Consider the following 13,248-nt stretch of genomic DNA (forward strand, 5'->3'; position numbering starts at 1 on the left):
GACGAGGAAAGCAAGGTCAACAGTCCTGTGGCTGTCATAATATCTCCTTCTATAATCCACAGTGATTTTTCATTTTTCCAAACTCTTACTGTCACATGTTGTGTTGTATAAACACTCGTGTGTATATATATTAGGGGTGCAACGATACACAAAATTCACGGTTCGGTTCTGTTCGATACTTTGGTGTCACGGTTCGATATTTTTTTGATACAAAAAAAATGTTCATGCCTTTTTAATTTGTCATTTATTAAAATTATAAATATATATTTTAACTCAGAAGTACAGTTTTTAAATTTAATGTTGCTGAAACAACAAAGTAATAAAAAAACAAATCTAATCGAGGAATCACTCATCTTTTGGAAAAGAGAGTTTATTACAGAGAAATGTCTCTTTCCAAACTAAAAGCTATACTATACGCTTCTTCTGGGCTATATTCTCAGCAGCATATTAAACATATCAGGTCCCCATAAGGAGAATCATGTGCTATTGGCTGTCTAAATGACTCGGGTAAAGTTTGTAGCATGCGTGTTTGTTGTTTTTGTCTGCTTCCACTTGTCTTTGCACTAGGATGATGTTGGCGTAAATGTGCAGTCATATTCGTTGTGTTCCCACTAGTGCTGTCAGCCTTAATCTCGTTAAAATGACATTAACGCCATAACGTGGCAAATCTCCGTTAATGAGTTACAGCCGATCGCCCCATGCGTGGGGCTGGACGGTGTCAACACATTAACAAGCTAACTGCGCTAACGCACTAGCTCCCACCCATGTAATTGAGCATTGCGTGGCACATCCAACATACTGTTTTACTTTTGTCCATGACGCGCTTACCTTCAGGGTCATACGTCACATGAAAACCAAAATAGTTCCAAATGCCAGATCTGAATGAGGGTGGGGGAGGTTCAATTTGTCATGTTGCAAGGAGAGCTTAACTTCTGTCTGCTAGCTTGCCCTGCGCTCAGTGAATCTGCGTTCGACTACTCCGACTAGGCTGCACTGTCGAGCGCAGATCCACTGAGCTCTCAACACAGACAGCATCGTCAGAAGGAAAGTTGATAAAATAAATTAAAAATTTTGTACTGTTCGATATATATTCGTACCGAACCAAAAGCACTGTATCGAACGGTTCAATATCGATACGAGTATCGTTGCACCCCTAATATATATATATATATATATATATATATATATATATATATATATATATATATATATATATATATATATATATATATATTTTTTTTTTTTTTTTTTTTTTTTTTTTTTTTTTTTTTTTTTTCACATATAATATTTTACAAATAATGTAAACTCTACTACAGCAAAATCACTAATTCTGATACAGCATAACATACAGTAATATAATAAAGTTTCACTTGGTTTGAGAAAACCATATTAAAATACTGAAGATGGACTCAAACTGTAGGTCATAAAGCTGCAATCAGATATTACAAAGATGTTTGAGAGAAATGTGAAATGCGTTTAAATTTTAGATGTTTGAAATCTGCAGCTGAATGTTCCCCATCTTTAACGCTCGTCTGACCTCAGATCATTTTTGTTTTCTTGTTTTCATTAACAAAAAAAATGAGGTTGGTTTGAACACTGACTGTTTTCTTTAAATTTTCTGTAGCTACAAAACAAAAGCAACAACAAGAAGCACAACAGGAAGATACAGACCAACGGCCAGTCCAAAAGAACCACTTACACCTCGTCCTACTGGTAGGACTGCCCGACCTGCAGGTGAGAAACAGGTGTGAGGTGTCAGCTGTCAGGTAGGTGATGAGTGAAGAGCTAAAAAGAATCCAACAACCAGGAAGCAGATTCAACTTTGATCACTGACACTGAACTCTCATAACTCACCTTTAGAATTAATAACTCTCAGGTCAAGAGTTATGGTCGTGGTGGAAGGGCTGAGGTCTTTTTTCTGGGTAACACTACATTCATATTTTCCAGCATCATTAATCATCACATCCTTCAGAATCAAAGACACGTCTCCATCCTTCATCTGTCTGTCCTGCAGATCCACCCGGTTCTTAAAAGATGGATTCTGATCTGCGGGATCAAATCGCCCATCTCGATACAGATACACATTTTTATTTTGTAGGTCAGGTTTGGTCCAAGCTACAGCTCTGAGGGAACCTTTATCTCTTAGAGCTTGACATGGTAGAATGACGTTCTGTCCAGACAAAACTGTAACGATTTCCGGGTCTGGAAGAGGAAACAACACAGAGCAAAGTGAGAGAGTAAGGATCAGAAAAGACACTAAAAAAAAAAGCTTTTTCTTATTGATGTTGAGGACACTGTGGGTCAAAAGAGGAGCCTCAGAAACCAGCACACTTGAGAAGTATCTAGTGGACACTACCACTCAGTGGAATCACAAAAGGAATTACTTACTTCAGATATGCTGCTTACTGTCTTTGACACTTGAGTTAATTTTTTCTTAATGATATGAAGTACATCTGTTTTTTTTCTTGATTGCCAAGACATCAGGGGGCATGTTTGAATTCTCATCATCTGTGGGCACTTTGACCTCAGTTTAACGTCAAAGTCCTGCTGCTTGAATTGTCTAAAACTCTGATGACAGTTGTAGATTAGAGTGGCTGTGGCTCAGGAGGTAGAGCAGGAGTGTGAATAAATATGACATAAAGCACTGCTGATTGAGACATGTATGAAGTGATTTGACTGCTCAGGTAGAAAAGTACTACATGAGCTAGTCTGTTTAGATTGAATAAGGAGCTCGTGCTAAATGGAAGCTGATGGTTTTCTCAGAGATGTTTTAATATCAGCACCAGATCATTTTGGAAAGACTCCACAGACCTTTGTCTTCTTATTGTTTAGGGCTTACATGTTTAATTGACTTCCTGCAGGTTCCACAGAAACATGCCCTGATGATGAGTGGGGGGGTTTAAAGTAAACTTTATTTAATGAACAATTAAAACACATATTCACTTTAAAACAAAAACATTCCGTAACAATGAACTACTACTGTATTATGTGTGTTGATATTGCATTATACCATATTGTACACATGCAAACCACTCTGAAACTCTTTATTCTTCTTTATGTTGCTTATGGTGGCTGTTTGGTTTCCAACAGTTAAATCTCACCTGCAGACACGAACACAAAGACGACAGCAAACAGCAGAGTCGAGCAAAGACACGCACATGTTCCTGCAGCCATGTCCGCGCTGTAGTCCGACGATCTTTGTTTAAAATCCCGCCTGCTGATATTATCCGTGGATAACTGGACCGGGGTCTAAAACTTGACTGCGTTAGTTCAAATTCAAAGCGAGTGTGAAACATGTATCTCTTTCAGCCGCTCATCTTGAATAAACGCTTTCGATTTTCCTGCGCCTGAATTATCACAAAAAAGTACCTCTTATCTGTTTTTTTTTTCATCTAAAACTTCACCCTCGAGCTCCATATGAAGCCTGAGGAAAACAAACAGGAGCAGCCGTTAAACCGTCTGTGGGCAGACAATACCCAGAACACGCCCATTTCTCTGGCAGTTGTTTTCATATAAACGAGAACATGAAGTGAAAATATGTCAAACTGTGCAAAGACAGGAAAGACTTTTGTTAATTTCCCTCTTATCGAACCAAAGCGAAGTTCCTTTCAGATACAGCTTCAAGGTTTAAAGGTGAAAACATACACATACTGATTCTCCTTCAGCTCCTCTCATATCTCTGAACTGTCTTACTAAGAAATACTCACATTACATCAGAGCTGCTCTTACACTTTATTTTAGTTACCACATTAATCATCCCTCAGTTATGTGCTGCTTTTGACAGAATTGGTACGTTTACAGCAAAAGTGTACCACCCTTTGGTCAAATGAACTGCTTATTATGTTGCACATTTTTTACTCTAACTGAGAACTACACCCCATCACACAAGCACTTTCTCTAACATTCACACAGACTCGAATTCAGATCGATGCATCAGAAGCAACTCAGTATTCACCATCTTACCTTCCTTAAATATGCAAACTGCAGGAGCCGGAGATCAAACATGGATCCAGTTGGTTAACAACCTGCTCCCAAAAAGCCACCAAACAGGAGAGCTACACTAGAAAACACAACATACTCCATAATCACATGCCAGATATAAATTGATCCAAAACATAAACAAAACAGCCTAAACACCTACAGGGAGTGCAGAATTATTAGGCAAGTTGTATTTTTGAGGAATAATGTTATTATTGAACAACAACCATGTTCTCAATGAACCCAAAAAACTCATTAATATCAAAGCTGAATGTTTTTGGAAGTAGTTTTTGGAACATAACACGGCCTATCTTTGTTTAGAAACTTCAGTCAGCATATAATACAAACACAGACTCAGAGCAGACTCTCAGACAACTTACACAACTCTTACATGAGCTGTGGTTAGAAGGCAGAACTGATGAAAGATAAAAATAAATAAAGAGGAAATGCTCAGAGACTTGGCAAGTATCAGTGCTACTACATTCTGATCTCAGAGGGGACTTTGATGTTTTGTAACGAAAAGTGAAAATAAGGGACTTTCCGAATGACTTGAGCCTGCTCTGTGGTTCACCAGTTTTTTTGTGTGGAATAAATCCAATGAAGGAGAAAGAAAGAGCATTAATGTTTTAGGGTCGCACATTTTTGAGTCAATAACATCAGTGAGAGCTGAAGTAACTGTACTCTTTCAGTGCATCATACAGTGCTTTCATGTGGTCTATCTGTGAGACAAGCGCAGCAGCAAGTGAGTCAAATACTGCCTAACATGCACGTGAATGCGGTGTTGTTGTTAGCAGGGATGATGTGGCGTGTTTACTGAGTGGGCTGACACTAAAACTACCTAACACAAAAACATGAAACTTTTTTTTAACCATGTGTAAAAGGTTTATCTAATTCTTGGAGCGATTTAAATTCTACAAATATGCATCACCACTTTTTGTAAAGTCATAATGAAGATGAAACTGTTCGCTTCCTCAATTCGATGGTGGTGAAGGAGTTAAAAAGTCTTGAAAGCACAAACAAAATCAGTCTGACCGATCCTGTACACAGCATGTGTGAACATGTTGGAGCTCTGTTGTTAGCCAAAGAGTGACAGGAAGGTTTGTTTTTCTTTTTGTTTTCTGTTCTATAAGTCAACAGGACAAAGTCCGGTCAGACAGGGTATTTATTTGATATTTGTACCTGCATGGGTTTTTCTCCTACAAAACAATAACATGCTGGATTAGAGAATGACATGCCTGTTGGTGTGGTACCCTGAATGTTTGAACTGTCAACAACTCTCAGCCCGCAGCGTTTGTGCCCCCCCCCCCCCTCACTTTTTTTTCTTGCTTTTGCTGTGAATAGTTTGTATCACAGAGCAAAACACATTTGCTCGCACCCGATGTGGTGTTAGGGTGATATTTAGTTTGGTCAGTAGGTGGCAGTGGCGGCTCAGATAAATGAGAGACTGGCAAAGTAATGCCTTACAAAAGTAACGCAGGACAGTTATTGTAATGGAAGCCGTCAGTAACAAAGAACTGCTGTTTTGCTGTGTTTCAGGTGAAAGCAGTATACGAGCACTGCATAGGTTTATGAAAAGTTAACACTTATTTAAAGTAATATTTTTTGAGTGAAATTCCTGTTAATGTGACATTAATGTGTCCAAATAAGAGAGTTAGTTAAGCTTATCTGTGGATGAACCTAGCAACATGGGTGTCCTAGAATCCTACATTAGACTTTGCAAAGTGTTGTACCATCAAAAATATGACAGAGAAAAATATTTGCTGGTTTAAGTTAAAATTATCAGAAATGTTTTGGTAAACCAGCTGGTACATGTTGTGTATTGTTTACTGTCTTTTACTCTGTTCTCTAAAGGCTGATTATAAATAATCCTCTGCAAAAGTAACGCAGGACAGTTATTGTGATGGAAGCCGTCAGTAACACAGAACTACTGAGAGCAACAAAGCTCAATGTGCACCTGAATGAACCTTGTCTTCCTTCAGTGTGTAACATGATCTGGTGAGCTACCAGCCAAGAGTATGTTTCCTGCTCTGGACAAAAATCTAGAACATGTTGAATTAACATCTTCCAAAGATGGAACAACTACAAGATGACATCAGAACAGCATTGTGGACCCTTGGGAAACCCAAACTCACAAAGGTGTGCCAGCGTCTTAAGTGTAGGGAACCAACAGTGGTGGGTTTTAAAGGACAGCCCCGACATGCTCTGATTCGGCTGGCAGAAAGTGCTCTGGACGAGATTGAAGAAGCAGAGGAATCTGAAGTGTTTCTGCTGTTTGTATAGGATCTCCAGTCGTTCATACAGTCATTACAAGAACATCCTGTGACCGAAGCGGAGCTACTTCAAACTTCTAACAGATCTCGAGGACTGCTCTGCTGTAGAGTTTTCAGCTGTCCATGGTGGAGTCTATAATGAGAGCAATCGAGGCGTTAAGGAGAATTTACAGCTCAGCGTAGGTAACACGACGGCAGTGGGAGAGGTTTTTTAGTGTCAATGTAGGCAGTGACAGCAATATGTGGCACAACCACCCTGTGGTGTGGAAAAGAGAAAAGTGCTAACATGTGAAGAGCCAGAGTGTTGAAAACAATGCAAAAAGCCCAGTGCAGCCAGTGTCTGTGCCTTGGCACAACTTTGTATACAGTATTTACTTTCAATGATGTGCAGTTAGCATTTTGTAAGACTGCATGCGAGCCTATCTGCAGTGGATGATAGCACCCCTTCAGTTGCTGTGCGAATGGAACAGCAGTACAGAAATGTTCACTTGGGGTGGCTGTAGCTCAGGAGGTAGAGCAGGTCACTTACTGATTGGAAGATTGATGGTTGAACCCCAGTCTGCATGTCAAATATCTGTGGTCATGATATTAACCTCAAGTTGGATCTGATGCATGCACTGGAGTATGAATTTATGAATATTAGACAGAAAGCACTTAGGCATAGACAAAACTGCTTGTATAAATGGGTGAATGATGCATATTACATAAAGTGCTTTGAGTGCTGCAAGAGAGCAGAAACACACTTTACAAGAATCAGATTATTTACATTTTACACATCTGTGGACCATAAATTAGACGTTATACTTCTTTGAAATCCACCTGAAGGATGCTGCCTGCAGGGATGCATGTGTAGTAGACTGTGGGTCATTCTTCCTTGTGCAGTCTTTGGGCCATCACTCAATTCAGACTAATTTATATTGTGTAGAATCAGAACACTTGGCTCAAGTGCTTCATATTGTAAAGTAAGGACCTTACAATAATGCAGAGAAAACTCCAACAGTCAGAATCACCATTTGGTGATACTGTCCCACTAAACTTTGAAATAGTCTGGGAACCACAATTAGGCCCACAGTCTGAGAGCACAGAAACACACAAAGAGCTGAAGTGAAACTGAGTGTTAAAATAAATTAAAATTCCCCACTGCTGCCACCGTCTGTGTTTTTCATCATGTTTTTTTTTTTTATTAAAATTTTTATTGTGGTTTTTCTTTTCCACTGGTGAATCCACTGTTGCTTTCTTACCTTAATCCGGACCACTAGTCAAACGATCAGCATTTGACAGGTTCATAGGTCATTATCTTCCAGTGACACACGAGCACGACTGTGGGTGAAAGCCCCTCTTCATTCGCTGTCAGGACAGAAACCTGTGCACATGTTACTCTATTTATTAAAACCTTCTCCGTGTAAAGTTGTTTCCTCTGTGAAGCACGTTGCAACATTGGCTTTGGAAAGATAAAAAGACTCAAATGTGTTAAAGTGAAGGTTGTAGTAGTCTAAGCTAGTTTGGATGAAGTGGATAAACAGGATGAGAAATATGACTGCAGTTGTTTACCTTGGTATTAATGTTATAGATATTCATACATGCTTATATTATCTGCATGAAAGAACACTAAAGCAACATGGACGTCCACTTAGAGAGAAAATGACAGAGCAGGGAATATTCTGACTATTTGATTTCAGCCTGGGACTCAAATCTTAAACAATCTTAAAGTGTCTCAGTGCAGATTATTAATTGTACATTCTGATTAATCTCACTATAATATGATAAGTTCATCTAAAGTATTTTACAATGTTTTAGTTTTTCTTTGTCCTTCAACTCTGATGGAGCAGCTGTGATCAGAGTGAGAGCTGCAGCTGGATTTTTTTTTTAAAAAAAAAAGCCTTTACATGACTGAAATCCAAGTTTATGGAGGGGTCTGTTTCTCAGAAGCTCCTGAAGGGAAGTTAGATTTCACGAAATACCAGACTGGGACTGATAAGTTTCAGTTTCATTATCCTTTTTATTTTTGTGTTCATTTCAATTCATTTTTTCTCATATAGCAGCAAATCAATACTCATTCCAGCACTGATTCAGAAGCCATTTTCAAAACCAGTTAAAAATCAGGAAAATCAACTTCACAAAGAATGGCAAGTTGGACAGCAGTCCCTCTAATCACTCACTGAAACCCATCCAAGTGAACATTATTGTTCAGGCAGTTAATTTTTTGATTTACTAACACACCACAGCCCAAGTCATTGGTGTGTGAAGGGAACTAACTAAACCAACAATCACACCAAAACCAATGAGGTGTTCCCAAATATGCAACTTTACTTATGTTACACAGATGAAAACACAAAACCGACAAGGAAAGCGCGGCCAGTCCTGTGGCTGTCATATTATCACCTTCTATAATCCACAGTGATTTTTCCACACACTGTGACATGCTTTTGTGTCTGTGAGTTGGTTTAGTCAGCATCTGTATTTATGCTGACTGAACATGATGAGTCAAACCCATCCAGATGTCACAAACAGCTGCTGAACCTGAAGCTGAAACCAACACTCACTGATTCCAACACTGCAACATACACGACACTGGATATTTAATTAGAAAAACACAACATAATATGCATATATGTACAATGGGTTTGGGTCAAACTTGTGAATTTTCCACAAAAGAAATATAAACGATATTTTAAAAAGAATATAAACTCGGCTCACTGATTCTAATACAGCAGAACATAGAGTAATGTTCCTGCGTAATACAGTTTAACTTGGTGTGAGCAAAACATATTAAAATACTGAAGGTGGATGAAAACTGTAGGTCATAAAGCTGCAGGCAGACTTGACATGATGTTTGAGAGAAATGCGAAAAACATTAAAGATTTTAGATATTTGAAATGTGCAGCTGAATGTTCAACATCTTTAAAGTCTGTCTGTCCTCAGATCATCTTTGTTTTCATTAAAACTGAGCTTGGTTTGAACACTGACTGTTTTAGTACTGGAGCATAAATGTTTAAACATATTTATGGATTTTCCCTGCTTTTTATAAACAGGAACAATGAAAATGAGACTTTAGTGGATTGTAGTGCACTTCTTGACAGTCAGATAATCATAATTTAGAAATGTAAAACAAAAAAGTATAGCAGGAACAAAATAAACTGTTTTCAAAGTGGTTGGTTTAGAATGTTGATCTTTTTATGACTAACTTAGCCAACTCATTTTACTCTGCTCTGGGGAGCTCGTGCAGATTCTGACTCATTTCTTTTAACCCCTCAAAAGTAAAAAGAAGACAGACAGACCAACTGTCAGTCCAACAGATGGAACCACAAGAAACTGAACATTTAAGATGTAAAATCAAATCAAGAACTTAACATTTGATATGGCCTGCTGGATGTTAAGCATTAAAATGTCTGTCATCTTATCATCTTCCTTTCTCTGGAAAAATGTCAACCTACTACTTCCCAGCAGAAGGGTGGTATGGACCCTGATTGTGTTGTTGTTTATATCTTCTGTGGATGGAAAAAAACAACTGCCAGAAAAAGCAGACCAGAAACTGTCAGACCAACAATCAGTCCAACAGATGTGAAAGAAATTAAAATTTTAGATGTTTGAAATCTGCAGCTGAATGTTCCCCATCTTTAATGTCCGTCTGTCCTCAGATCATTTTTCTTTTCTTGCTTTCAAAAAAAAACCCACTGAGGTTGGTTTGAACACTGACTGATTTCTTTAAATTTTCTGTAGCTAAAAAACAAAAGCAACAACGAGAAGCACAACGGGAAGATACAGACCAATGACCAGTCCAGCAGAGCCACTTACACTTCGTCCTACTGGTAGGAATGTCTGACCTGCAGGTGAGAAACAGGTGTGAGGTGTCAGGTAGGTGATGAGTGAAGAACAGAACAGAATCCAACAACCAGGAAGCAGATTCAGCTTTGATCACTGACACTGAACTCTCATAACTCACCTTTAGAATTAATAACTCTCAGGTCAAGAGTTATAGTAGTGGTGGAAGGGCTGAGGTCTTTTTTCTGGATAACACTACATTCGTATTTTCCAGCATCATTAATCGTCACATTCTTCAGAATCAATGACACGTCTCCATTTTTCATCTCTCTGTCCCGCAGATTCACCCGGTTCTTAAAAGATGGATTCTGATCCTCGAGATCAAATCGCCGATCCACATACAAATGTACTATTTTCTTTTGTAGGTCAGGTTTGGTCCACTTTACCACTCTGATGGAACCCGTATCATTTGGAGCTTGACATGGTAGAATGACGTTCTGTCCAGACTGAACTGTGATGCTTTTGTCCTCTGAAAGAGGAAACAACACAGAGCAAAGTGAGTGAGGATCAGTCAAGACACTCAAAAAACTTTTTCCTACTGATGTTGAGGACACTGTGGGTCAAAAGAGGAGCCTCAGAAACCACCACTGAGAAGTATTTAGTGGACACTACAAAGTGTGCCACATCAGTGGACTCACAAAAATAACAATTAACTTCTAATATGCTGCTTACTGTCTTTGACATTTGAGCAAATTATTTTTATTTTTATGATATGAAGTACATCTGTGTTTTTTTCTTGATTGCCAAGACATCAGAGGGCATGTTTGAAAAGCCAAAAATCTCAGATTTTGATAGCACAAAGAGTTACTTCTCATCATCTGTGGGAACTTTGACCTCAGTTTAACGTCAAAGTCCTGCTGCTTGAATTGTCTAAAACTCTGATGACAGTTGTAGATTAGAGTGGCTGTGGCTCAGGAGGTAGAGCAGGAGTGTGACATAAAGCACTGCTGATTGAGACATGTATGAAGTGATTTGACTGCTCAGGTAGAAAAGTACTACATAAGAGCTAGTCTGTTTAGATTGAATAAGGAGCTCGTGGTAAATGGAAGCTGATGGTTTTCTCAGAGACGTTTTAATATCAGCACCAGATCATTTTGGAAAGACTCCACAGACCTTTGTCTTCTTATTGTTTAGGGCTTACATGTTTAATTGACTTCCTGCAAGATCCACAGAAACATGCCCTGATGATGGGCGGCTTAAAGCAAACTTTATTTATTAAACAATTATATCACATATTCAGTTTCAAACAAATACACTGTCTAACAAGCACCTAATACCTTTGTATTATATCATATTGTACACACGTAAACCACTCTGAAACTCTTTATTCTTCTTTATGTTACATACAGTTATCTCACCTGCACACACGGACACAAAGACGCCAGCAAGCAGCAGAATCGAACAAAGAAATATGCATATTCCTGCAGACATGTCTGATGATCTTTGTTTTTAAAAATCCTGCGTGAATCCGTAAATAACAGGACCGGAGTTCAAATTTGACTGCGTGAGATCAAATTCGAGGCTTGACCAAAGTCACAGTGAAACATGTCACAAACTCTTTCGATTTCGCTGGGTTTAAATTATTAAAAAGAAAATAATTCTTGATTAATTTCCCAAAAGTTATATCCTCGATCGCCACGGAGAATGCATGAAGCCTTCAAAATCTTAGAAAAAGGAGCTCACAGTGGGCAGAGCCTTAAACCTTGAAGAACAGGCACATCCCTCAGCCAGCTGTTTTCATTTGAATGAGAACATGACGTGGAAAAATATGCCCCCACCCACACACACACTTACACACACACATGTCCTGATTTGTAAAATGTTATGGGTTCATCATTCCTGTCCTGATGTTGTCTCGAGCTCATGTTTGAACACGAGCTATCTCTGGTAAAATCTTGCACGACTCTTTTACATGAACTGGTTGGAAAGCAGAACTGATGAAAGATAAGAATAAATAAAGAGGAAATGCTCAAGGACTTAAAAAGGATCAGTGCTTGATCCTGATCTCAGAGGGGAAATTTAACTGATTCATAAAGAAAACTGAAAACAAGGGACTTTCGGAATAAACTTGAGTGTGAGTCACTCCACACAGCAGCCAGGTCCGTTCTGTGGAGTTCACCTGTTTTTGTCTGGAAAAGAAATCGAATGAAGGAGAAAGAAGGGGTGTAAAAGTTTTAGATTTCTGAGTCAATAACTGCAGTGTGAGATGCACATCACTACGAAGTAATTGTACTCTCTCGATACACTGTACTGTTCTTTTAATGGTTTCTATCTGCGAGAAAGCAAGCGGCACCACTTTTTGTGGAGTCTTCATGAAGATGAAACTCTTGTCTTCCTGAATCTAACGGTGGTGAAGGAGATAAAAAAGCTTGAAAGCATGAACTAAATCAGGTTCTGTGCTTTGTTTCTGTTGCTGCGTAACAGGCCCAGACAGGAACTACATACAGCATGTGTGAACATGTGAGATCCCCCTGTCTTCAAAACAGTGAAAGGATGTTTTGCTTTTCTGTTGCTTTTTTTCTTTTTCTCTTCTACAAATCAACAGAAATAAAGAGTCAAACGGGGTTTTTAGCTGATGTTTTCATGATTGATGGGTTTTTCTACTACAAAACAATAAACTGTTGGATTAAATAATGATTATAAATTGACTGTAGCTGTGTCTTGTCTGCAGTCAACTTGTATTATAATGTGCCGATAACGCCTTATCATCAAACTTCAAACAGACCTCAAGGATTGCTCTGCCATAGAGTTTTCAGCCGTCCATGTTGGAGTCTAATGAGTGTAATCGAGGTTTTAAGGAGTTTACAGTTCTGTGTGGGTTGCAGTGAGAGGGTTTTTTTAGTGTTGATGGAGAAAGGGGAAGTGCTAACATACAAAGGGCCAGAGAATTGAAAACAAAGTAAAAAGCTCACTGCAGCTATTGTCTGTGTTTTGTCACAACAGTGAAATCCACTCTTACGCTAAAACACAGACAGTGGCTACAGTGGTCACATATCCTGGTACTGTCCCCATTCCAGCATCCCTCAGACATATACAGCATTTACTTCCACAAAGTTAGGAGACAGTATTTTGTAGGACTGTGAGGAAGCAAATATCCAGCGGGAGAGAACAGCCCCTCCCTTTGCTTGCTGTCCAAATGGAAACAAGCGTGAGGATGTACATTTGGGGTGGCTGTAGC

The 13,248-nt window shown here is 38.9% G+C and overlaps 1 protein-coding gene across 1 annotated transcript; it reads right to left on the reverse strand.

Annotated features, from left to right (window-relative positions):
* Window positions 1-1,292: 1,292 nt before the first annotated feature.
* LOC147334182 (myelin-oligodendrocyte glycoprotein-like) lies at window positions 1,293-3,481 on the reverse strand. The gene is made up of 3 exons (XM_086286794.1): window positions 3,102-3,481; window positions 1,855-2,202; window positions 1,293-1,728 (listed from the first exon to the last, which is right to left on the reverse strand). Exons 1-3 carry the CDS (start codon window positions 3,172-3,174, stop codon window positions 1,625-1,627), a joined length of 525 nt encoding a protein of 174 aa, XP_086142920.1. The 5' UTR covers window positions 3,175-3,481; the 3' UTR covers window positions 1,293-1,624.
* Between the last annotated feature and the right edge of the window lie 9,767 nt (window positions 3,482-13,248).

The sequence above is a fragment of the Aulonocara sp. 'chitande type north' Nkhata Bay genome, linkage group LG3 (genome assembly GCF_057382095.1).
Source record: "Aulonocara sp. 'chitande type north' Nkhata Bay isolate Kocher_YH1m ecotype deep benthic linkage group LG3, A_spYH_male_GT1.1, whole genome shotgun sequence".
In the NCBI taxonomy this organism is placed as follows: Eukaryota; Metazoa; Chordata; class Actinopteri; order Cichliformes; family Cichlidae; genus Aulonocara; species Aulonocara sp. 'chitande type north' Nkhata Bay.

Bases quoted from the DNA above. Each gene is read 5' to 3' on its own strand.
- LOC147334182 (XM_086286794.1), bottom strand. From the start codon at position 3,174: ATGGCTGCAGGAACATGTGCGTGTCTTTGCTCGACTCTGCTGTTTGCT. The intron at 2,203-3,101 runs GTGAGATTTAAC...TTCCTCTTCCAG, and splicing joins CTTTGTGTTCGTGTCTGCAG to ACCCGGAAATCGTTACAGTT. The intron at 1,729-1,854 runs GTGAGTTATGAG...TCTCACCTGCAG, and splicing joins GAGAGTTATTAATTCTAAAG to GTCGGGCAGTCCTACCAGTA.